Source organism: Eurosta solidaginis, chromosome 2 (genome assembly GCF_040869045.1).
Source record: "Eurosta solidaginis isolate ZX-2024a chromosome 2, ASM4086904v1, whole genome shotgun sequence".
Lineage (NCBI taxonomy): Eukaryota > Metazoa > Arthropoda > Insecta > Diptera > Tephritidae > Eurosta > Eurosta solidaginis.
The window spans coordinates 268,185,449-268,213,081 of NC_090320.1; the positions used below are offsets into that span (position 1 = coordinate 268,185,449).

Sequence of the window (27,633 nt, forward strand, 5' to 3'; positions counted from 1 at the left end):
TAAGATTATAAACAACCGATAAAACGCAATAAATAATTGATATAAATCATTAAATATATGTATGTGTATTGAGCAAGAAATTCGCTCCTTAAGCAATTCGTATGCACTTGTACTTAACTTCTTTGCGAAAAAACAATAAAACATTTAAATTAATAATTTTAGTTGAAGAGTGAATGTGAAACAGAGAAGAACGTTTCTGGTTATTTGACCAAAAAAAATCTAACTTTCAGGGACAGGTTTCCGCCAAAAAAAGCTGTTGATATTTACGAAATAGTTGTGGAAAATAATTTTCCAAGTACTTAACTATTTGGTAAGAAATCAAATAACTCATCGAAAAGAAATTACGAGTAACAATAGAGATAAAAGAAAATTTTCAAAATAATGAGATGTGTATGTTGAAAATAAGAAAACCTTTGTTATTATAAAAAAAACTAGAAATAAAAGAAGGGTAGCAAAAACAATAATACAAACTTTCAATTAAAGCCACTACATGCCCTAATACCTAAGTATAACCGTTTGTCACCAAGCTGCAGAAGAACAACGAGGTATGTATGTACAAAATATCCTGCGTTCACATACCGCCAAATATTTTTAACAGAGCGTGTACGAGCTCATAAATCACGTGTTAATACAGCGTAGCGGGTTTTTGTTTACACTTAATGCATTAACCCAAAAGAGTTCCAGTTCTCCATTGATCAACTCCGAAATTCCTAGGCAATACAGCAGTTCAGTTTACGCTGGTTCCCAAGTAGACGAAGTCCTTCATAACATCGAGGAGTTGGTATCTGATAACAGTGAGAAACTTCCTATAGAATATTCCAAGAATTGTCGTATAAGAGCCTTATACAGTGAGACTTTTTTTCGTCGAGTGGAGACCGTACTTCACAATTGCGTACTGAGTCCGATTTAACACTTTTTGGCGAGAATAATTTTGCTTTGACGTTAGGAATTTTTTCAGCAACTCAATAATCCACCGAGTATACTGGAGAGAAAATAGCATAAATTCATTGCACTTAGTGAGAAGTTTGGATTTCCCGGTTTGGAAATTTCCCGGACACCAACTCACACATATCCTTGATTTTGATGTGGTATCGAAGATGTTTACCTTGACTCAATTCAGTGTTTTTAAACATGTATTGTTATCCGAACAAATGCCATATATGCATATTTCATCCATTCTTCATCAGAATTTGAACAGTTGGATATGAAAGCAAGCCAACGATATCCCCCCGCTTTCCTTCCCTCCACCTATTATTTTTTTCCCGAACGTCCCACTACCGTATAAATTTGAAAGGTCCTTAGTTCTCGAAGGGATTATTCGAGTCGTAGTTAGCAAATCCATATGGCGCATAAAGTGTATTAGTAAAGGTCTGTTCGGAAAAGTGTACCAAAGATTTTCTATATTTTTTTAAGTGAGCAAACTTTTTTGATCATGAGAAGGTATGTACATTAGACTGGGTCGATTTATTAACCGATATCGCGCCATCGATTTTCGATAGGATTTGGACTCAGGAAAAAGAGTTTCCCTACGCATATCAAAAAAAAATAATTTTCGAGCCTGCGAAATTTCATTTTTTTTACTTTTTTCATGACCTACTAAAAAAATTTTCATTTGATTGTAAAATTTTCATGTATACCCTACCCAGTCCTACCCAAAAATGTCCCCTAAAAACGTTGGCGATAACAGTTTTTTGAAAAAAAATATATATATATATATAATATTACAATTTTTTTAGTAGGTCACGAAAAAACCTTAAAATTCACAATTTAAAATTCAAAGTCGAAAAAAAGTCAAAAAATGAAATTTCGCAGGCTCGAAAATAATTTTTTTTGGCCGATATCGGTCAACTTTCGTCCATACAAATCGACCCATACATACAGTGTACGACTTACGATAGATGTCATTATGTTTGTGATTTTAAATCCAGAGACAGTTAGAGGCGACGGAGCGAGTTTAGGCATGTCCAAATCATCCTCAAATACTCCGTCATGAAACTTAATGCTGAAAAATCTTATTTTATACTAGCAGACCCGGCAGACGTTGTTCTGCCCTAAATTTGGCCTATCTGCATACATTTTAATAAGCTTTTTCCGTCTAACTCTGCCCTACCCCTCAACACTTTTTCCTAATCTTTTTATTCACTCCTCCCTCCGTCTTTTTCGCTTCATCTCCATCTTCGTCTCATTCCATCTCTTTCTCAGTCTCCTTCTCTCTTTTCTCTTCTCTCAATTTTTTCTATTCTTCTTCATCTCTTAATACCAGTCCCAGAGGGTGGTATGTATTTTGTTCCAGTCCCATTCCGAATCTCAGTCCCAGTCCCACTCCGAGTCTCAGTCTCAGTCCCAGTCCTAGTCCTAATCCCAGTCCCATTCCGTCTCTGGTATACTTCCCGAAAAAAAACATCGTAAATACTAATATAGGCAAATTTATATACGAAATTTCAGGCAAATCGAATAGTACGTATATAAATAGGTATGTGGGTATTATTAATTCTTGTCTTTATTTCGGCTTCGAATGCATATTTATCAGTTTCGCCAGGTTGATGCGACTAAATCGAATATCACAATGAACTCTAGAGCTCTTAGCAACAGCTTTTATTTGATATCCATAATACACACACATTCTAGGGGTATCCGGGTCCACGTTTTGGGCTATATCTTGGGACCCTAGCCTCCCAGTTGTATGAAAATTATCCTGTACTATAGCACTCATCAACAGCTTTCATTTGATATCCATATTGTATAAACACATTCTAGGGGTACCCGGGTCCACGTTTTGGGCTATATCTCGAGACCCTAGCCTCCCAGTTGTAAGAAAATTATCCTGTAATATAGTACCCAATATGCTCACAAAGTTTCATGAGAATCGGTTCAGCCGTTTCGGAGGAGTTAAGCCTCTAACACCGTGACAGAAGAATTTTATATATTAGATAACGAAATAGTTCGAAGCTGTAAAACACAGATGTACACTTCCTCAATGGATGTGAAGTAGATATTACAGTAGCTAACCAGACACCGCATACCACAAAGCAACAACAGACCCTTATACATATGTACTGAGCGCTAGACTGAGCTCTACATTGTTGACTTAAAAGAAATGGTTATATGGGAAGATTCCATATTTTTTCGCTAATAGTCGAGGGCTAGAAAGAACCACATTAGTGATGTCGAGTCCCGTGTTTCGAGAGTATACGTGACACAATCGTCTCTGTTTGCAAAACCCTTCGAAGCACCCTTCTTCAATTAAGTAATACATTTCACCGTTCTACCTTTACAAATAAGATATCCTTTATATTTATATACAAACATACATACATACATACATACCTCTCTGCTCGGTGTTTGCTTTGGTGTTATATTTGTGATATGTTTATGTGTATATTCATGATGATATATATGCATATGTAGTTATGTGCAAGCTCGCGTAGGGAGGGGGAATGGGGGGATTCCCTCGGGCCCGGGGTTTGTCGGGGGGCCCGAGATTTAGAGGTACTAACACATATTTTTTTAATTCAGAAGAGTCTTTAGTTGTTCGATGTGCAAGTTTTAAGCCGAATTTCAAAAGCAACGAATATTGATAATAGGGGGACTCATGAAAGCATATAAACTTATAAGGTGTAAAATTATATCCATTTACACACGCTGTTATATGAACGCACCTAGAAATACTCTTGATAAACTTGATTGTTTATTAGCTGTATTATTGCCAAACTAAAATTTTTTGATTGTTATACAAATTAAAAAATGCCAAGATTAAGTGAAAAATCAAAACTAAAACGTCTTTACTAAAATATTCTTGTAAATGACTTGCTGATGTTCGAGATTTCTGATGAAAATGCCTGCTGTAATGTCTGCAAGGTTGCATTCCTTTGAGTTTACCGCGTTTACACAATGAAATGTGCGCGTAAATTTATACAAATTGTGTAAATGATTTTTCATACAAAATTTGACAGTTCGTTTACGCACTAGATAAGGCATTTATACGGTTACATGAGTTCCCCTAATGATTTTATCGGTACCGTGAATAATGAGTTTTTATCATCAAAAGTGTTCTGTTATTTTTCCACGTGATTGTCATGACCAGGCATTTCCTACCTCGATGTTAAACAGAATCTTGCCAAATGGAGAGAAAGTGCAGCGTAACTGGTTAGTGTGGAGTGCCAGTAGCAATGCTTTTTATTGCCTACCATGTCGTCTGTTAAGCACCAATACTTTAAATCGACCTAAAATTTGTTGTCCTGGTGGATATTCGAAATTCCAGCGTAACTGGTTAGTGTGGAGTGCCAGTAGCAATGCTTTTTATTGCCTACCATGTCGTCTGTTAAGCACCAATACTTTAAATCGACCTAAAATTTGTTGTCCTGGTGGATATTCGAAATTCCAGGTATGGAAGAAGCGCGAAAATACTGAAGATCACATTAAATGTTATGTATATTCAATGGCGATCTTTACAAAATCTAATTCAAAAGGAGGCTACAATTGCTACACTTATCAATGACCAGCTAATCACTGAAACTCAAAAGTGGAAAGAAATTTTATATATAATTTTGGACACTATTTTATTTTTCGTTGAAAGAGACCTAGCTTTCAAAGGCGAAAGTATATATCTTGGTGAACGAAACAATGGACATTTTATGGGCATCTAAGATCTCATAATCCAATATGATCCGATACTTAGAGATCATTTGGAGAAAGTTAGGATTTCACAACAGCAGCACAAACGTTAACAAGTTCACTATCTTTCCCCAGACATTCAGAACGAGTTTATAGAAATTTGTGCAAAGCACGTGAGGGAAACTATATCAAGGTTAGAAAGCCAAGTATTTTGCTATTATCGTTGATGCTATGCCTGATGGTAGTCACGTTGACTACGTTCGTTTTGCGCTAACACCATTTCAATTCGAAAGCAACAAATTTTACAATTCAAGAACGGTTTTTGGTTTTCGTGAATTATAACCAAAAAACTGGTCAGAAAATGGCTGATTTAATTTGCCATCCTCTAGGTAAACATGAAATCCTATTAAAAGATTGTCGTGCACAAGGGTACGATAACGGCAAGCTTACAGCGGAGCACTACGTCGCATTCTCGACAAAAACTCGAATGCGGATTACTAGCCTTGTGCAACCCACAGTCTCAATTTATGTGCTGTTGATGTTGCAGAATGTTGTACGGTTGTATTTACTTTCTTTGGAGTTGTACAAAAATGTTTTACTATTTTCAGCAGCACTCCACAACGATGGGACAACCTCAAAAAAAATGTACCGAGCTCTCTTCATAATCTTTCAGACAAAAGCCAAATTTGACTGCGCAAGTATACGGAGATGTTCCCGGCATTCTCAAGTACATCAACAAATTCGAATGTATCTTGCTGTCCTCAATTTGGTCCTCCAAGCTAGAAATGCCACCATAGACGTTGAATTCCGACATCTAGATGCCTTATTAGCTGATTTCATTTTGATCAGGAACAAATGGGAACAGTTTTAAACGAATGCAAAACATTTGCTATTCAATTGAACATCTCGCAACGTTTCCGGACATTCGAAAGAGAAACCGCAAAAGACGTTTTGAAGGTAATGGAAATGAGATGATTGCGGATGATCCAGCGTCTGATTTTAAAAACAATACATTCTTGGTGAATGTTGATTCGGTAATCACTGGCATTACTGAACGATTTGCAACTATAAGAAATTTGAGAGAGGCGTTTTCTTTTTTTGTGGCAATTTGAAGACATGGATGAAACTACGGTTCGGGCGAGTGCAGCAAAATTTGTCGAAAAATACAAGTCGGACATTTCTCAAAGCTTAGAATGCGAAATAGTTCACTTGAAACACATTTACGAAGCAAATTTTGATAAAGGTCTGTCGCCATTGGAATTGCTATATGCCATGTACATATGTTCAAAATCTGTATACAATTTTCCCCTACATTTGTGTTCCTTTACTTATCTTTTGCACTACACCCGCCACTGTACCTAGTGCAGAACGTTGCTTCAGCGTCCTTTCAAGAATCAAAAACTTTCATAGATCGTGTTCATCTCAAGCGCGAGTTTCAGGACTGCCACGCTTTGTGTTTAATCCGTTTTGGCAAGACAGTTAAATTTTGATATTATTATAAAAAGAATGTGCACAAAAAAAAAAAAGCAAGAAAGCCACTCTTTGATATCCGAACCTTCTATATTGAATAATTAAAATTTATAATCATCATTAAATTTATCAGAAATGTATTAAAATATTACCAAATAACTCGAAAAGATTATTTGAAACAATATGTGGCTGTTAAAAGAGAATTTTATTTCTACGTTACAATAAAACAGTATAAATAGTAAATATTCTGTGTGAATTTTATTTTCAGCTCTTAGTCCAAAAATCATTTAGCTGATGTTGCAAATTTTTTTTTTTTTATGTAATCCATCAATAATGATTCATGAATGAGACTTCATTAATTCAAATTAATCAAATGTATTAGTGGATTTTTTATAGGGGCCCGTAAATTGTTTAGTCCCGGACCGGGATTTTCTCTCTACGGCCCTGCCCGTGTTTCGAGAGTATGCGTGACACAATCGTTTCTGTTTGTAAAGCCCTTCGAAGCACCTTTCTTCAATTGAGTAATGCATTTCATCATTCTACCTATACATACAAGATATTCTTCATGTTTATATACAAACATACATACATACCTCTCTGCTCGGTGTTTGCTTTGTGTTATATTTGTGATATGTTTATGTGTATATTCATGATGATATATATGCATATGTAGTTATGTGAATGTAAATATTGATAGCATTCGATCTATATTACAAAGGCATAAAAAGTGCATACTTTGTATATGCAGTTTTGTTAAATAAGAGACTTAAGTACTAACAAAAACAATTAAGCAACGATTGCCAACGCCGATCATTAACCAACAAAATGTCAATATTTATTGTCAATTATTGTCTAGTAGCAGCATAATCTGAAAATTATTTCCACACAGGAAGGCAATGAAAATTAAGCAAACATAACTCTGTAAACATACTATTGATATTTATTTGGTAATTAAATAGAATTGGCGTCGGCATAGAATCACCTGATATACTTCAGATACTTGTGAACTCATTTAAGGAAAATAGGAAATATCAAATCGAAGTATATCCGTAGTTTTTTTTTTTTTTGAATTTTTTTGGGTATTAGCCTATATGAAAATATCCCGGCAGTTGTAACGTACTTTAAAGTTTGGCTAAAAACTCTGGTATTTTACAATCACGTTACAAATAATTAATCTGTAGCTTCTGCGTAATTTTTTCTTTAACGACTTTAAATTCCCATATACCACTATTATTTTCCATGCAGCCGCCGTGGTGTGACGGTAGCGTGCTCCGCTTACCACACCGAAGATCGCGGGTTCACACCCCGGGAAAAGCACACACGCACCCCCCTCAGCGGTGTTTGGCCATCACTCCGAGTGTATTTCTGCCATGAAAACATCAACGAATTAAACGAAAAGTTTGTCGATTTGTCGGTATGTAATAGTAATAAATGATATGACCGTTACAATGAAAAAGGTAGTTTAGATGCATCTAATTTCAGTTTTAAGAATGTTGATGAGTGCGATGTTGTTCAAGCTATACTTAGCATAAAATTTAATGCCACGGGTTTCGACGGGATTCGGCCGAAGTTCTTGAAGTGCTTACTTCCAAAGATCTTACCATACCTTACTTACGCTTTCAATACAATTTTATTTACGTCGAATTTTCCAAACCGCTGGAGAAAATCTAAAATCATTCCGATTAGGAAGCCCAATGGCGACTTTAGACGAATTGTCATCTTACCATTCTTATCTAAGATTCTTGAACGACTAATGCACAATCAAATAAGTTACTTCATGAATAATAACTCACTGCTTAGCCAATATCAATCTGAATTTAAACCTAACAGGAGCTGTATCACAGCTCTTCTAAAGGTCACCGATGATATAAGGTCAAACATAGACAAAAACAAGTAAGGAAGGCTAGGTTCGGGTGTAACCGAACATTACATACTCAGTTGCGAGCTATGGAGACAAAATAAAGGAAAATCACCATGTAGGAAAATGAACCTAGGGTAACCCTGGAATGTGTTTGTATGACATGTGTATCAAATGGAAGGTATTAAAGAGTATTTTAAGAGCGCCATAATTCTATAGGTGGACGCCATTTAGGGATATCGCCATAAAGGTGGACCAGGGCTGACTCTAGAATTTGTTTGTACGATATGGGTAACAAGTTAAAGGTGTTAATGAGTGTTTTAAAAGGGCGTGGGCCTTAGTTCTATGGGTGGACGCCTTTTCGAGATATCGCCATAAAGGTGGACCAGGGGTGACGATGTGGGTATCAGATGAAAGGTGTTAAGGAGTATTTTAAAAGGGCGTGGGCCTTAGTTCTATAGGTGGACGCCTTTTCGAGATATCGCCATAAAGGTGGACCAGGGGTGACTCTAGAATTTGTTTGTACGATATGGGTATCAAATGAAAGGTGTTAATGAGTATTTTGAAAGGGAGTGGGCCATAGTTCTATAGGTGGATGCCTGTTCGAGATATCGCCATAAAGGTGGACCAGCGGTGACTCTAGAATTCGTTTGTACAATATGGGTACCAAACGAAACGTGTTAATGAGTATTTTAAAAGGGAGTGAGCCTTAGTTCTATAGGTGGACGCCTTTTTGAGATATCGCCATAAAGGTGGACCAGGGTTGACTCTAGAATGCATTTGTACAACATGGATATCAAACGAAAGGTGATAATGAGTATTTTAAAAGGGAGTGGGCCTTAGTTCTATACGTGGACGCCTTTTCGAGATATCGTCATAAAGGTGGACCAGGGGTGACTCTATAATGTGTTTGTACACTCGGAGAAAAACGCCGTTCTAAAATCCAGCACCACCGGCCTCAATTCAAGATTTTCATGTTCTTACTTTTTTGTTCTTGAAACACGACCGACCTGTTCTCAAAACAACATCCTTGTTCTTGAACTGACAACCATTTTCTTGAAAAGAGAACGGCTGGTCTTAAAATATGAACAAACGTTCTGTTAATGAGAACAATGTTCTTAAATTAAGTTCAAGTAAAAAGAAACGGTAAATTTCGTGTGTACTACAATGTTAAATACAACATTTGGCGCAAGCTATCAAGCAGTCGTAGTGGCCCAGCGGTTATAATATTGTGGTTGCGATCGCGTGGCGCGAGTTCGATCACCGTCATATTATACAATTTTTTAAAACAATGTTCTAACTTTTATTTTTGTTTCACTTATCCACAATTAATTCTCAAACTTGTTATGAAATGTTTTAGTTATACATATATGCAGATTACATCTTCAAATAAGAATATTTTCTCAATAAGAGAAACATATGAAAAAATGCATATTAAAATAATAATAATAATAATAAAAAATTTTTTGTTATAAATATTTTTTATTTATGACAAAAAAATTATTATTAATAAAAAATAAATGGCTACCTATTCAAAAAAATACTTTCGCCTCCCATCAATGATCAAGCCCAAACCTTTCTTGAATTGAGAACAAAAACTGCTAAATCGACCACAAGTCGTTCTCGAAGCGTGAGAACGAAAAATCTTATTTTAAGCACAAATAGTGCTTGAAATGAGCACAGAAGGTTCACACATCATTACCAAACTGGTCATAATATACGAACAGTGTGCTTGGAAAAACTGTTCTTAAAACAAGCCCATCGGTCACGAGTTAAGAAAACACGTACTTAACAGACTTTTGTCAACGAATGTTCTTAATTTTGAACTTGTTTCGTTCGTTTTAGAACGATTTTTTCTCTGAGTATACGATATGGGTATCAAATTAAAGGTATTAATGAGGGTTTTAAAAGGAAGTGGTGGTAGTTGTATATGTGAAGGCGTTTTCGAGATATCGACCAAAATGTGGACCAGGGTGACCCAGACAATCATCTGTCGGGAAGCGCTAATTTATATATATATGTAATACCACGAACAGTATTCCTGCCAAGATTCCAAGGAATTTTGATTTGGCCCTGCAGAACTTTTTCATTTTCTTCTACTTAATATTGTAGGTGTCACAACCATTTTACAAATTTTTTTTCTAAAGTTATATTTTGCGTCAATAAACCAATCCAATTACCATGTTTCATACCTTTTTTCGTATTTGGTATAGAATTATTGCATTTTTTTCATTTTTCCTAACTTTCGATATCGAAAATGTGGGCGTGGTCATAGTCGGCCATTTTTTACACCAATACAAAGTGAGTTCAGATAAGTACGTTAACTGAGTTTAGTAAAGATATATCGATTTTTGCTCAAGTTATCGTGGTAACGGCCGAGCGGAAGGACAGAGGGTCGACTGTGTATAAAAACTGGGCGTGGCTTCAACCGATTTCGCCCTTTAACAGTTATCGTCCGAGAATCTAAGCACCTACCAAATTTCACAAGGATTGGTAAATTTTTGTTCGACTTATGGGCGGAGCCACGCCCATTTTGAAATTTTCTTTTATTTTTGTAATTTGTTGCATTATATCATTACTGGAGTTGAATGCTGACATAATTTACTTATATACTGTAAAGATATTAACTTTTTTTATACTCAGTTGAGCAGAGCTCACAGAGTATATTAAGTTTGATTGGATAACGGTTGGTTGTACATATATAAAGGAATCGAGATAGATATAGACTTCCATATATCAAAATAATCAGGATCGAAAAAAAATTTGATTGAGCCATGTCCGTCCGTCCGTCCGTCCGTTAACACGATAACTTGAGTAAATTTTGTGGTATCTTGATGAAATTTGGTATGTAGGTTCCTGAGCACTCATCTCAGATCTCTATTTAAAATGAACGATATCGGACTATAACTACGCCCACTTTTTCGATATCGAAAATTTCGAAAAACCGAAAAAGTGCGATAATTCATTACAAAAGAAAATTAAAGCGACAAAACTTGGTAGGTGAGTTGAACTTATGTCGCAGAATAGAAAATTAGTAAAATTTTGGACAATGGGCGTGGCACCGCCCACTTTTAAAAGAAGGTAATTTAGAAGTTTTGCAAGCTATAATTTGGCAGTTGTTGAAGATATCATGATGAAATTTGGCAGGAACGTTACTCCTATTACTGTATGTATGCTTAATAAAAATTAGCAAAATCGGAGAACGACCACGCCCACTTTTAAATAATTTTTTTTTTAAGTGAAATTTTTACAAAAAATTTAACATCTTTACAGTATATAAGTAAATTATGTCAACATTCAACTCCAGTAATGATATGGTGCAACAAAATACAAAAATAAAAGAAAATTTCAAAATGGGGGTGGCTCCGCCCTTTTTCATTTAATTTGTCTAGGATACTTTTAACGCCATAAGTCGAACAAAAATTAACCAATCCTTTTGAAATTTGGTAGGGGCATAGATTTTATAACACTAACTGTTTTCTGTGAAAATGGGCTAAATCGGTTGATGCCACGCCCAGTTTTTATACACAGTTTTCCGTCTGTCCTTCCGCATGGCCTTTAACACGATAACTTGAGCAAAAATTGAGATATCTTTAATGAACTTAGTTCACGTGCTTACTTGAACTCACTTTATCTTGGTATGAAAAATGAACGAAATCCGACTATGACCACGCCCACTTTTTCGATATCGAAAATTACGAAAAATGAAAAAATGCCATAATTCTATACCAAATACGAAAAAAAGGATGAAACATGGTAAGGTAATTGGATTGTTTTATTGACGCGAAATATAACTTTAGAAAAAACATTATAAAATGGTCGTGACACCTACCATATTAAGTAGAAGAAAATGAAAAAGTTCTGCACCCTTAAAATCTTGGCAGGTATTACATATATAAATAAATTAGCGGTATCCAACAAATGATGTTCTGGGTCACCCTGGTCCATATTTTGGTCGATATCTGGAAAACGGCTTCACACCACCCCCTTTTAAAACTTTCATTAGTACCTTTCATTTGATACCCATACCGTACAAACAAAGTCTAGAGTCACCCCTGGTCCACCTTTATTGCGATACCTCGAAAAGGCGTCCACCTATAGAACTAAGGCCCACTCCCTTTTAAAATACTCATTAACTCCTTTCGTTTGATGCCCATATTGCACAAACGAATTCTAGAGTCACCCCTGGCCCACCTTTATGGCGATATCTCGAAACGGCGTCCACCTATGGAACTAAGGATTACCCCCTTTTCAAATACTCATTAACACCTTTCTTTTGATACCCATATTGTACAAACAAATTCTAGGGTCACCCCTGCTCCACCTTTATGGCGATATCTCGAAACGGCGTCCACCTATGGCACTAAGGATTACTCCCATTTAAAATACTCACTAACACCTTTATTTTGATACCCATATTGTACAAACAAATTCTAGGGTCACCCCTGGTCCACCTTTATGGCGATATCTCGAAACGGCGTCCACCTATGGAACTAAGGATTACTCCCTTTTAAATACTCATTAACACCTTTCATTTGATACCCATATCGTACAAACGCATTCTAGGTCACCCCTGGTCCACCTTTATGGCGATATTTCGAAACGGCGTCCACCTATAGAACTAAGGCTCACTCCCTTTTAAAATATTCATTAACACCTTTCGTTTGATGTCCATATTGTACAAACAAATTCTAGGGTCACCCCTGGTCCACCTTTATGGCGATATCTCGAAACGGCGTCCACCTATGGAACTAAGGATTACTCCCTTTTAAATACTCATTAACATCTTTCATTTGATACCCATATCGTACAAACGCATTCTAGAGTCACCCCTGGTCCACCTTTATGGCGATATTTCGAAAAGGCGACCACTTGTACAATCACCACCACTCCCTTTTAAAACCCTCATTAATACCTTTAATTTGATACCCATATCGTACAAACACATTCTAGAGCCACCCCTGGTCCACCTTTATGGCGATATTTCGAAACGGCGTCCACCTATAGAACTAAGGCCCACTCCCTTTTAAAATATTCATTAACACCTTTCGTTTGATGCCCATATTGTACAAACAAATTCTAGGGTCACCCCTGGTCCACCTTTGTGGCGATATCTCGAAACGGCGTCCACCTATGGAGCTAAGGATTACTCCCTTTTAAAATACTCATTAACACCTTTCATTTGATACCCACATCGTACAAACGCATTCTAGAGTCAACCCTGATCCACCTTTATGGCTATATCCCTAAATGGCGTCCACCTATAGAACTATGGTCCACTCCCTCACAAAATACTCTTTAATGCCTTTCATTTGGTAAACATTCCAGGATTTCTCTCGGTTCATTTTCCTACATGGTTATTTTCCCTTATGTTGTCACCGTAGCTCTCAACTGAGTATGTAATGTTCGGTTACACCCGAACTTAACCTTTCTTACTTGTTTTTATTTGACTTTAACATTTTTTTTTTAAGTAGGCGTGATCGTTCTCGGACTTTGTTAATTTTTATTAAGCATACATATAGTAATAGGAGTAACGTTCCTGCCAAATTTCATCATGATATCTTCAACGACTACCAAGTTTCAGCTTGCAAAATTTCTAAATTACCTTCTTTTAAAAGTGCGCGGTGCTACGCCCATTGTCCAAAATTTTACTAATTTTCTATTCTGCGTCATAAGTTCAACTCACCTACCAAGTTTCATCGCTTTATCCATCTTTGGTAATGAATTATCGCACTTTTTCGATTTTTCGAAATTTTCGATATCGAAAAAGTGGGCGTGGTTATAGTCCTATATCTTTCATTTTAAATAGCGATCTGAGGTGAGTGCCCAGGAACTTACATACCAAATTTCATCAAGATACCTTAAAGTTTGCTCAAGTTATCGTGTTAACGGACCCACGGACGGATGGACGGACATGGCTCAATCAAATCTTTTTTCGATACTGATGATTTTGATATATGGAAGTCTATATCTATCTCGATTCCTCTATACCTGTACAACCAACCGTTATTCAATCAAAGTTAATATCAGGCCTGCTTAACCAACGAACCGATATCATTTCGTTACGATAATTAACGTTAATAAACGAAACAAAGTCATTTCGTTTCGTTTATTAACGTTAAGAACGTCAAATTAACGAAATGATTTTGTTTCGTTTTCTGCCATATCAAAACGAAATCAAATCGATTATGTTGATTATTAATTTCAAACTATGCTGGCAAAGCTGACTGATGGCGAAGTCATTAAAGGTGAAAGCATTAGTCAAGCTGATTGCAACTTTTGTCATGAATTTTGACAGTACGAACATTTCTCAGAGTATTTTTGACTTTACCACCAACGAATTACACAAACAAATTACATGGAGTTTGTGTGTGTATGTCCGCTCGCTGTTACCACCTTACGGCTTTACCATGGCTATAGCATTGCCAGCACAATTCAAACACAAAGTATCACGTTTTTGTTAACGTTTTTAACGTTAACGAAAGCTTTTCGTTTCGGTTAAAAACGAGATACAATTTATCTTGATAATTTCTTTATCGATAATATTTCGAAGTGTTTCAACCGAAACGGTGGAAATTTTTTGATAAACGATTAGCTTAACGTTAAGGTGCATCCCTGGTTAATATACTCTGTAAGCTCTGCTCACAAGCCGTAAGTATGGGAGACTCAACATCGAAACTTTTTAATGTAAAAAAAGGTGTCCATCAAGGATAAATTCTCGGTCCACTTTTATTTGTACTTTATATAAATGATATCGTGAATGTTATAAAGCATTGTAACATTCATATCTATGCAGATGATGTTCAACTATATTTTGGTTATCCCTTAGATTCCATAAATGCTTGCATTGGGAACATAAACATCGACCTAGATCAGATCTACACTTGGGCTTGTCATAATGGCCTAGTCTAGAACCGAAACAAGTCCCAATGTATCGCAATATATAACAAGTAAGGAAGGCTAAGTTCTGGTGTAACCGAACATTACATACTCAGTTGAGAGCTATGGTCACAACATAATGCTATGTTCAAACAGAAAAATAAATTGAGGCAATATCAATTCAAATCGAGTGGTGTTCATACAACTCAATTTAGCTTACACAATAGTAATTTGATGGCCGGTTGGCTCATCTCTACAGCAACAACATACCTGTGTTCAGAATGTCAAAATGTGCGTGTTGGAATTAGGTGAATGGAATGGAATGAAAACATAAAACTTTTAAATTTTTGTGTGTTGTAAGATAATGTGTTCAATGTTTTGGTTTCATTTTGAGTTTGTCATCCTCTTTTGACAACCCCTACTCCAGTGAAATGAAAAAAATAATATCAGCTGATGAGATGAGCCAACCATATAGTTGAGCCATGCGTAGCTGACGTTTAAATCTACTCAATAAACACACTTTACAAGGTTATATTTACAGTTTGAAACAATTTATTACGCAATTTTTTTTAAATTGGCAATTTGTTATTACAATTTATTATATGATAAATTGCGTAATAAATTGCCCAAATGGTATAAATTGCCAATATGGCGTGTGTTTGTACCTAGTATAAGGTAAAATAACCATGTAGGAAAATGAACCGAGGGTAACCCTGGAATGTGTTTGTATGACATGTGTATCAAATGAATTTAAAGAGTATTTTATGAGGGAGTGGGCCATAGTTCTATAGGTGGACACCATTTAGGGATATCACTATAAAGGTGGATCAGGGTGGACTCTAGAATTTGTTTGTACGATATAGGTATCAAATGAAAGGTGTTAATGATTATTTTAAAAGGGAGTGATCCTTAGTTCCATAGGTGGATGCCGTTTCGAGATATCGCCATAAAGGTGGACCAGGGGTGACCCTAGAATGCGTTTGTACAATATGGGTATTAAACGAAAGGTGTTAATGAGTATTTCAAAAGGGCGTGGGGTTTAGTTCTATAGGTGGACGCCTTTTCGAGATATCGGTATAAAGGTGGACCAGGGGTAACTCTAGAATGCGTTTGTACAATATGGGTATCAAACGAAAGGTGTGAATAAGTATTTTAAAAGGGCGTGGGGCTTAGTTCTATTGGTGGACGCCTTTTCGAGATATCGCCATAAAGGTGGACCAGGGGTGACTCTAGAATGCGTTTGTACAATATGGGTATCAAACGAAAGGTGTTAATGAGTATTTTAAAAGGGCGTGGGGCTTAGTTCTATAGGTGGACGCCTTTTCGAGATATCGCCATAAAGGTGGACCAGGGGTGACTCTAGAATGTGTTTGTACGATATGGGTATCAAATTAAAGGTATTAATGAGGGTTTTAAAAGGGAGTGGTGGTAGTTGTATAGATGGTCGCCTTTTCTTTCTTCCCCTGATGAAATAAAAGTATTATGTAGTATCTTATTTTGAATGAGATATGAAGAATAAATGCATCATAATCGCATTCCAAAATTATTCAAAAATCTCAACCATAACGATTGAAATATGTTCACGAATATGATCAGAAAATGACTGTGAAAAGCAATCACATATACTCTAAAACAATTAAAGCTCAATTTTACAATGATTTGATGTTGAAGACATAGCCAGGTACATATGTCAAGAGAGTTTCACTTACCTGGTCAAATAGCTCACAACTGTATTGTCCAACTATTATGTATTTTCTGGGAAGTTGAAGGTGGAGAAATGGTTGGGAAAATCTTCGGGCACGAGCAGCATTTGCATTGCATTGTCTTGAAGAATATCTTAATAATACAAATTTTATACACATATTTTTTCTGAACTTCATGATTGAAAAAATGTGTGTATGTGAAAAAAATAAGATTTTCAATAAAAAGTAAAATTTTAACAAGTATAAAACTCATTATTCTGTCAACAAATATAGTTAGAAAAAATTCAGAAAGCTGAATTAAAAATGATTATAAATTTTTGATCACCTAAAGTAAACACCTTTGATTCAAATATGATTCCAAAATGTGATTGAGAAACTATATTCAGTTTTTTATCATCAAAGGTAAGCATATTTGATTATTTTTTTGTTAGTTTTTATGAAATATTAAAATTTAATCATCAAAGGACTTCAAAAATGATTCCAAAAAGTAATCGAAAAATGCTTTTCAATTTTTGATCATCAAAAGTATTCATATTCGATTATTTCTTTTGTTCAATTGTATGATAACTCCTTATTTAGTCAGAAAGAGTAATCAAATTGTATTTATATGTAGGGAAATTGAAAATTTAATCATCCAAATGCTGAGTGGGATGTCTCTAATAACTATTGCACCCGCAGAAGAGTAACAATTCTTTAGATGCTCTTCCCATTTGGCACGTTTGTGTTTATTTACCAGTCGAACAATGGCCAATATTCTGGCCCCAATCACCATCGAAAAAAATTTCACTCAAATGAGAAATCACAAACTGTCAAAAGATTAGTAAAAATGATAATAAGTTACAGATCTAATGAGCACTGAAATCCAGCATTTCACATATTTCCCTAATCCGATTTCCCATTTCAGACCAATTGCGATTAAAAAATATATATTCGATCACGGATCGTATAACACGATACGGGCCGTATTATAAGGGTATCTAGGCATAAACAAATGAGCCAAGATCCCGCATTCCGGAATTGTTGTATTTGTAATCGAATTTGAAAAACAAGTTTGGTGACGTAGCGTTTTTGAAGTTTTTCGTTTTATTACATTTCTCTCATATTTCGCTACCAGTGTTCGGAGTATTTAAAACTGTTACCTGAGTAAACGACTACGACGGAGTAAAAATTTAATTTTCGGAGTATATTTTTTTCCTTTTTGAAAGCGGGCGAAGAACAAGCATCAAATTGATTTGGAAACCCTTCGATTGTGTTTTACCATGAAATGTTTCTCAGCAAAAAAGTTATCTGCCGTATCAGGTGCACATGGAGTCGGTTTCAAGACCGGGGCACATTCCTGTAGGAACGATAATGGCGACATGATAACTGACGTACAGAGTGTGAGGGAAGACGAACCCGATACCCCGATCGCGGGTGATGAAAAATACGCTCCGACATCCAGCTATGGTGAAGTGAGAATAGCAATATCACGGCTAAAAAATCACAGGGTGCCAAGTAATGACGGGATACCCGCCGGGCTGTTTAAACGTGGAGGCGAAGAGTTGGTATAAAAAAAAGAAGCAAAAAAAGTGGGTCTTGCAGTAAATGTGGACAAGAAGAAGTACTTGCTGTCATCGTGGCCTTTGTAGTCACGACAATGTTAACGGATATAAATTCGAGACTGTGAAGGTTTTCGTCTATTTGGGAAGCAGCATTAAAAGCAAGAACAATGTCGGCCTAGAAATCGAATGGAGAATAACTCCTGCCAACAAGTGCTTCTTTAGGCAATTTAAAAGTAAAGTCCTTTCTTGACGAACAAAATTCGTGCTCTACAAGTCACCCATCATACCAGTCCTGATGTATGGCTCGGAATCATGGAAGGTGTCGAGAGAAGATGAGATGGCTCATTGAGTATTGGAGAGAAAGGTTTTCCGGAAGATTTATAATCCTATCCGTGATGTCGAAGGCGGGTATCGAAGGAGGTATAATGATGAGCTATATGAGCTTTTCGCAGATATGACTATAGTGCAGCTAGGTCATGTTATGCGGAGGAACTAATACGCTCCGGCAGTTTGTATATAGAGGAAAGAGAAGATCTTCACTGAGTTAGGAGAGACAGTTGGAGGAAGATTTGACCTTGCTTGGTGCTCCCAATTGTTATCGCAAGACAGGGTTAGCTGACCTTACTGACTCAACGTACATCATTTTTATATAAAACTTCAAGAAGTGCTGTATGTTGAATTTTGACAGGATTTACAGATCGCTTCCGGACACATTTTTACTCCTTCTATTATCATTCCGTACGAAAAAAGTACAAAAACTGTAAGTAAAATGTGAACAAACATGTCTTAAGACACGAACAATAAATTCACGTCATTTCATCCAATCGTCACTTATAAACAATCAGCTTTTCTTACGTATTAGTAGTATACTATTTAGGTAGTGATACTATTTAGTTTTCAACTCGACCCAAATAAACCTTTGAGATAAAAAATTTAGTACGATGTAAGAGCGGAGCAAAACATTCCGATTTGAAAAAAGTCTGAACACTGCATCAGCAATGAAACATGTTGTCAAAAGCGTGACGTCACGCCGATAAAATTTATTTTCCAGCTAACTATGATTTTTTGCTCTCTCATTTTTTAATGCTGGATCTATTTATTGGTTCATGGTATCTAGGGTTCAGCTGTCGTGATAGGTTACGTTCTCTTGCTGGGACTGCAGCTTCGGTCGGAAATCAGGGTATAATTCCAGATATTCTGCCGGTCGGGATAAAGAGTGTCGAAGCTGAAGTGTTGACTTTGCGAGACGCGCGCTCTATTTTTCCGGTGCAGATCATATCCTTTTATGGCATTGTAGTTTTATAAAATTGGAGTAAATCCTTTAGAATAGTGACCGTATTCTAACTTAAAATAAACCAATTCATGGTTGAGTTTGAAAAATGAAAGCTCAACTTTGAAACTGCTTTCGTTTAAAACTGTTTTGTAGCCCTGCTCTTTGGTGCTACCTTCAGTAAACACCTGCACATGTCAACATAGGAAAATTATAATTATTATCGTTATCAAAAATAGCAAATGGTAGTCTCAAGGATTCCAATTTTTTATTGTTCTTTAATTGTTTATGAGCCAATTTTATTTGTAAAAAAAAAAACTTGCTGGTCATTCAGACAGAATCCATAAATTGAAAAAGCATTTATTTTAAGAACAAGTAAGAAAGGCTAAGTTCGGGTGTAACCGAACATTACATACTCAGCTGAGAGCTTTGGAGACAAAATAAGGAAAATCACCATGCACGAAAATGAACCTAGGGTTAGGGTAACCCTCGAATGTGTTTGTATGACATAAGCATCAAATGGAAGGTATTAAAGAGTATTTTAGAAGGGAGTGGGCCATAGTTCTATAGGTGGACGCCTTTTCGAGATATCGGCATAAAGGTGGACCAGGGATGGCTCTATAATGTGTTTGTACGATATGGGTATCAAATCAAAGGTATTAATGAGGGTTTTAAAAGGGAGTGGCTCTTAGATGTATATGTGAAGGCGTTTTCGAGATATCGACCAAAATGTGAACCAGGGTAACCCAGAACATCATCTGTCGGGTACCGCTAATTTATTTATATATGTAATACTACGAACAGTATTCCTGTCATGATTCCAAGGGCTTTTGAATTCGCCCTGCTGATCTTTTTCTTTTTCTTCTACTTAATATGATAGGTGTCACACCCATTTTACAAAGCTTTTTCGAAAGTTATATTTTGCGTCAAAAAACCAATCCAATCACCATGTTTCACTCCGTTTTTCGTATTTGGTATCGACTTATGGCATTTTTTTCATTTTTCGAAATTTTCGATATCGAAAAAGTGGACGTGGTCATAGTCGGATTTGGCCCATTTTTAATACCAAGATAAAGTGGGTTCAGATAAGTACGTGAACTAAGTTTAGTAAAGATATATCTATTTTTGCTCAAGTTATCGTGTTAACAGCTGAACGGAAGGGCAGACGGTCGACTGTGTATAAAAAATGGGCTTGGCTTTAACCCACTTCGCCCACTTTCACAGAAAACAGTTATCGTCATAGAAGCTATGCCCTTACCAAACTTCAGAAGGATCGGTAAATTTTTGTTTGACTTATGGCATTAAAAGTATTCTAGACAAATAAAATAAAAAAGGGCGGAGCCACGCCCATTTTGAAATTTTCTTTTATCTTTGTATTTTGTTGCTCCATATCATTACTGGAGTTGAATGTTGACATAATTTACTCATATATTGTTAAGATATTAAATTTTTTGTTAAAATTTGACTTTTAATTTCTTTTTTAAGTGGGCGTGTTCGTCATCCGATTTTGCTAATTTTTATTTACCACACATACAGTAATAAGAGTAACGATCATCGTGATATCTTCAACGGCTGTCAAATTACAGCTTGCAAAACTTTTAAATTACCTTCTTTTAAAAGTGGGCGGTGCAAAATTTTACTAATTTTCTATTCTGCGTCATAAGGTCAACCCACTAATCAAGCTGCATTGCTTTATCCGTCTTTGGTAATGAATTATCTCGTGCGTGGTTATAGTCCAATTTCTTTCATTTTAAATAGCGGTCTGAGATGAGTGCTCAGGAACCTACATACCAAATTTCATTAGGATACCTCAAAATTTACTCAAGTTATCGTGTTTACGGACAGACGGACGGACGGACGGACGCGGCTAAATGAATTTCTTTTTTCGGCCAGATCATTTTGATATATAGAAGTCTTTATCTATCTCGTTTAGTTTATGGCGTTACGGGGTACCGCTATGCGAACAAAATTAATATACTCTGTTAGCTCTGCTCAGCTGAGTATAATAATCAATGATATGTACATATATACGAGTATGCAGTAGCCAACGCCACAAATTGATCATAAAACAATGAATGAAAGATAAAAGCGACAGTAAGCACCTAAAAAAATATGCCTTATTTAGGTTTTGATAATCAAATCCAATTACCCATGAATAAAAAAAATATATTTCAAGTCCGTATAAGGTAAAATGAAATCTAAGTAGCCAGGGCAAGGGAATAGAAGGCAGATCGAGCAACACTGGCGCCATCTGACATGAAAAGTAGCCAACTTCCTACTTTTGTAGCAAGCAAAGCATAATAAGAAGAATTCTACATTTCTTTGACTAAGGGTGCTTTGACACTTTGCACATGAAACTATTTCTCCCACTGGTTGGTATTTTTCTAACATTTTTCACAGTTAAAAACTGCAATTTGAAAATATGTTAACAATTTTTTTTTTATAGCAGTGCTTCGCGAAATTTTGTATGTGAATGAGAAAGGCGAAAAAAACTTCCATTGCTAAGTTTGGAGTTCCTTTATATATGGGGTATTCCATCTCATTTCGACCAATTTTGAACCCGACCCCTTTAGAATTGGCTGAAAGTTTTTCTTCTTTTTCTAGCTTACGAAAGACGTTTTTCAGAAGTTTTTCAAATTTTTTCATCCAACTCAAAAAAAAGTTATGAATTTTAAAAAAACACCGTTTTTGTTTTCAAAATGCTATAACTTTTTCAAAAATTGAACGTTTGGGATCTTTTTTTTTTAAAAATTTGTTTTTAAATGTACTTTTCGGAAAAAATTCAAAAAAATTTTTAAAGTTTTTTTTTGTAATTTTTGAGTTTTTCGAGATTTTTCGAATTTCGCCCTTTTTTTTCTCATAAAAAACTTCAATCAATTCTGCAATCATCCCCACTAATCCCGGAGTGGGCCGAGAATTTTTTTTTTTTATTTAATTGAAAAAAACTTTAAAATTTTTTTTGTATTTTTTCCGAAAAGTACATTTAAAAACATATTTAAAAAAAAATGATCCCAAACGGTCAATTTTTGAAAAAGTTATAGTATTTTGAAAACAAAAACGGGGTCCAACTCAAAATAAGATATGAATTTAAAAAAAAAACGGCATTTTTTTAAAATGCTATAAGTTATTCAAAAATTTACCATTTGGGATCTTTTTTTTAAACAATTTGTTTTTAAATGTACTTTTCGGAAAAAATACAAAAAAAATTTTAAAGTTTTTTTTTTCAATTAAATAAAAAAAATAATAATAATCGGCCCACTCCAGTATTAGTGGGGATGATTGCAGAATTGATTGAAGTTTTTTATGAGAAAAAAAAAAATGGCGAAATTCGAAAAATCTCGAAAAACTGAAAAATTACAAAAGAAAAACTTTAAAAATTTTTTTGTATTTTTTCCGAAAAGTTATTTAAAAACAAATTTAAAAAAAAAAAAATGATCCCCAACGGTCAATTTTTGAAAAAGTTATAGCATTTTAAAAACAAAAACGGTGTTTTTTTAAAAATTCATAACTTTTTTTGAGTTGGATGAAAAAATTTGAAAAAATTCTTAAAAACGTCTTTCGTAAGCTAGAAAAAGAAGAAAAACTTTCAGCCAATTCTAAAGGGGTCAGGTTCAAAATTGGTCGAAATGGGATGGAATACCCCATATATAAAAAGAAGTGTACATTTTGATTGTCACTCCATAACTCGAGAACGGATAGAAAGATTGCCATGAAATTTTTAGGATAACTAAATAGGAACCCGGAGAGTGTTTGTGAAAAGTGTTTTTTCGGGAAGTGGACCAGGGACCGATTTATTCTAAACTGTCGTATATATGGCTCGATTTGCCTGAAATTTAATATGTAGGTAGAGTTATATTTAGAATAAAATGTCGGATAATTTTTCTTCCGGGAAGTGGACCAGGATAGATATTGGTGACTAGGGTATCGAGAAATAAGACAAAAAGTGGACCCGGGCGCCTCTAGAATGTGTTTATACAGTATGGATATCAAATGAAAGCTGCTAATGAGTGCTTTAGTACAGGGAAGTTTCCATACCTATTGGTGACTAGGGTCTCGAGATATAGGCCAAAACGTGGACCCGGGCACCCATAGAATGTGTGTGTATTTTGGATATCAAATGAAAGCTGTTGCTGAGAGTTATTAAGTAATTTTCATTGTGATATTCGATTTAGTAGCATCAACCTGGCAAAACTGATAAATATGCATGCGAAGTCGAAATAAAGACATGAATTAATAATTCCTACATACCTATTTACATACGTCCTATTCGATTTGCCTGAATTTGGTATATAAATTTCCCTATATTAGTATTTCCGATGCTTTTTTCCGGGAAGTAGACCAAAGACGGACTGAGACTGAGACTCGGAGTGGGACTGGGACTGAGACTCGGAATGGGACTGGAACAAAATACATACCACCCTCTGGGACTGGCAATAACATATGAAGAAGAATGAGAAAAACTTGAGAGAAGAGAAAAGAGAGAAGGAGAAGGATACTGAGAAAGAGATAGAATGAAACGAAGATGGAGATAGATGAAGCGAAAAATACGGAGGGAGGAGTGAATACAAAGATTAGGAAAAAGTGTAGAGGGGCGAGGGAGAGTTAGACGGAAAAACTTATTAAAATGTATGCAGATATACAAATTTAGGGCAGAACAACGTCTGCCGGGTCTGCTAGTTAAATAATAAAAAAGAATTATCTGGTTGTTTTTATTTGGAAAAATTTCGCTTATTTTTGAACAGAGGGTGTAGAAGCCTTCAAGCGGAAATTTCAACTAGAATTATGAATGAGTGAATGATTAATGATGGATGACAAATAAATGCATAACGAATTTGGGGATTTCCTGATATTTTGCACCTTCTGCTAACGTTCGTATCACTGAACTGTCGAATAAATAAATCAAATATTCAATATTGGTCTTTATTTAGTCTACTTTGGGACTAGTACAATTATACCTCAATATCGCGTACTTCACAAAAGCGTGGTTAAATCCAACTGATTACTAATTCCTCAGCTTGCGCTGCTTTTATACTCTCGGTTTTCTCGTTCACCCATCTCTCCTAAGGTCTAGTAATTTCGCGAACAGTTGTAAGTCATGCTTGGTTACCAGCTATATACATGTATATATCTAGTTTATGCGTGTGTATGTGTGAGTAACTACTTCGGCTACTACTTCGATGACTACATGTATGTGCGTGAGATATTTCTTCACTTCTGCTCCACTGCTGCTGGTTATATATGTGGAATGTTGTTCGTTGACTTGTACATAAGTGTTGCTGCTTGCTGTGTTTTGTTGCTGCGATTATTACTAACAGCATATCCAATTAAAAAGAATCAAAGCTGCTGAAAGAGCTAAAACGCGACAAGAGCGACTCGAGATGTTAGGTATACTATGCATTGAGTCAGATTTATTGAACAAAATCGATATTGATGATATAATTGACGAATTTGCCGAAAACAAATGTAGAAACCGACATGGTTAAAATGTAGATAGTAATTTTATTGATATTATTACATTGTAACAATAAAATGTTTATGAAAGATATAAGTTAAAATTTTTTGATCGAAAAAAGAAGGGAACGGACGTGAAAAAAGGGCCCCCAATTTTATGGTTGCCTATGGCCCCGTTAAGGGTTAATCCGACCCTGCCCAATCAAATATCTCAATAAAGGCTATTCCCCACATCCTAGTTCCATAGTTTCAAGTGGCATATTTCCAAGGAAAAAGTTGACTTTATGTTGCCGTATAACAGATGAGATAATTCTAACTTTTGTATTTGAAATTTTATCCCTTGGAAACATGTGGTGGCAAACTTCTTCTGTAAATTTTATTTCTGTTCGTTACACAAAAGTTGCTGTTAAGGTTCGCTATTATAAAAGGAATCATTTGTAATATTATTCTTGCTGTTTTCAGTTTCGCCATATTAACATTAAACGCTTACGTTAAGCGCCATATACATAATATGCCGGAAGCGTCAACACGTCAACGTCCAGGTGAACGCTTATGTGGCTTAGCCAAATGGCATCCAGCATGGATGCAACGTTATGCAACAACTAAATCATTTATGGTCGTTTACGGCCTATTGGGGACCATACAAGCCATGTCCTATATGTACTTTGTTGTTACATTGACCACAATTGAAAAACGTTTTAAAATACCAAGTCAAACAACAGGTAAGTAAATTATACGCATTGAGAAAATAATGAATTTGATATATGTAGATAGACAACATCTTACTATGGAGTTTAAAAATTATTTCACAATTACTACATCCCTATTCCACACACTACGAATAACATTTCAAAAACGCCGGGGCGTATGAGTAACATTAATAAAATACTTATTCAAAAAACTACTGTAACGAATTTAGGAAAATTCCGCTTATTTGAAACCTTCTGCTAATGTTCGAATCGCTAAACTGTTGAATAAATCACTCCAATATTCAGTATTGCAAACAGGTCTTTATTTAGATTACTTTGGGAGTAGTACTTCACAATTATACTTCACAACCAATACCGTTTTTAAAACAAAACTGATTGGTTATTACTCCGCTTACGCTGCTTTTATACTCTCGGTTTCCACGCTCACCTATTTCTCCTAAGGTCTGTAGTCCACGCCTCTCCCATAGCCATATGCCTGTGTAGGTGTGAGTAACTACTTCGGCTGATGACTACCTCTGTGTTTGTGAGGTATCTTTTCGTTGTCTTGTACATAAGTGTGGCTAGCTTTAATGTGTACATGTACATACGAGTGGCTGCTTCATTTTTTGTTGTGGCACGATAATTAACTAACAGCTTAGTGATGTTGATATTCGTCACACTACTTTAACATACGCCTGTTTTAATCATAGTTGGCACAGTCTACGCTATTTTAAGTTCTATCTATTTTTCTAGTGGTACTGAAAGACTTTTCTGTTGTACTTGAAGACTTACTTGCATCAAAAAATTTTAAATACAGCACTGACTTTGGGAAGAAAGTGATGAAATCTTAAGTATTAAACGAATTTTACTGAAAGTTTTTACTGTTTTAAATTTTTTTTATTCATAAAGCAATTAATAACAAAAAATTTAACGAATAAATAAGATATATTCATGGGGAAAATAACACAAAGTAATTATCCTCAGAATGTTACATAAAAAAATTGTGCATACAGTAAAGAAAACTTAAAGTTTACTTAGAATTGATACGTGTTAATAAGACGTGTGGTACCCTTTTGCTTCAATTGCGCTCTATAGTCCATTTTTCATGGAAAATACCAACTTTTTGGTTTCTTCAGGCGAAATATTTTTCCACTGCTCTTCGATAATCCTTTTTAATTGATCTCTGTTCTTTATTGTGTGCTTCCTAATTTTTTTCCAATATAACCCATAAATGCTCGATAGGATTCAAGTCTGGGGACTGGGCGGATGTGGGAGCACAGATTTGCAATTGCGAAGCAAGTAAGTTCGTATAACTTCAGAACTATGCTTGGGGTCATTGTCTTGCACTACCTTGAAAACAGAGCCGACACCCAGTTTCTCGGCACTCTGCTTTAAATTGTCTTTCAGAATAGATAAACATTTAAATCTATCCATAGTACTTTCTACAAATGCCAGGTTTCCAACTCCACTAGCTGCCATTGTGCCCCAAACCAGTACAATACAGCCACCGTGCTTTACGGTAGGAGTGAGGTTTTCCTTTCTTAGAGCAGAATCCGCTTTCTTCCATACAAATCTTCTTCCATCTGACCCAAAGATGTTGTATAAAATTAAATATAACATTGTTCCAAAAATTATCCGGCTTATCAACATAGGTTTTCGCGTACTCCAATCGCTTTACTGCATTCTTCGCTGATATAAATGGCTTTCTACGTGAGACGCACTCCTTGTACGCTTTAGTTTTCAGGAAATTTCTGATGGTTTGTGGGTTAACAACGGGCCTCCCCAGTTTCCTCTATGTTTGCTGCAATCTTAGGAGCTCCGATTTTCGGATCAGCTTTAACTTTTCGTTCTATTACTCGCTCGGTATACTGATTTAATTTTTTTTTTTTCGTCCTCTACCTTTTACCATAATAAACGTTCCCTTCTTTTCGATCGTTTTTACGACGGATTGAATGGTAGCACGAGGTCTGTCAACAATTGCCGATATTGCACCGTAGCTCTTCCCTCTAATTTTAACCTTACAATTAATTTTTTTAATTTCAACCGGTACTTCTGAGTGCTTTTTAAGCACTCGACTCTCCATGTCGAGGTGTTCAAGACTGCAAGTAAAAAAATGCACTGAAAAACAACGAGCATGACCTCTAATATGTCCGCTTAA

At 35.7% G+C, this 27,633-nt stretch overlaps 2 protein-coding genes across 4 annotated transcripts in view; one reads left to right on the top strand and one right to left on the bottom strand.

The window, feature by feature from the left end:
* Oatp33Eb (Organic anion transporting polypeptide 33Eb) overlaps window positions 1-27,633 on the bottom strand; it is a 102,116-nt gene that overhangs the window by 47,402 nt on the left and 27,081 nt on the right. The window lies entirely within an intron of this gene.
* Window positions 182-27,633, top strand: part of Oatp33Ea (Organic anion transporting polypeptide 33Ea) — a 54,376-nt gene continuing 26,924 nt past the window's right edge. The window contains exons 1-2 of one of the 2 annotated variants that reach the window (XM_067767891.1): window positions 182-545; window positions 25,249-25,508. In XM_067767891.1, coding sequence (XP_067623992.1) covers window positions 25,298-25,508 — 211 coding nt within the window. In that variant the 5' untranslated portion in view covers window positions 182-545; window positions 25,249-25,297. The remainder of the gene's footprint in view (window positions 546-25,248; window positions 25,509-27,633) is intronic. The other variant, XM_067767892.1, reaches the window with a different exon arrangement.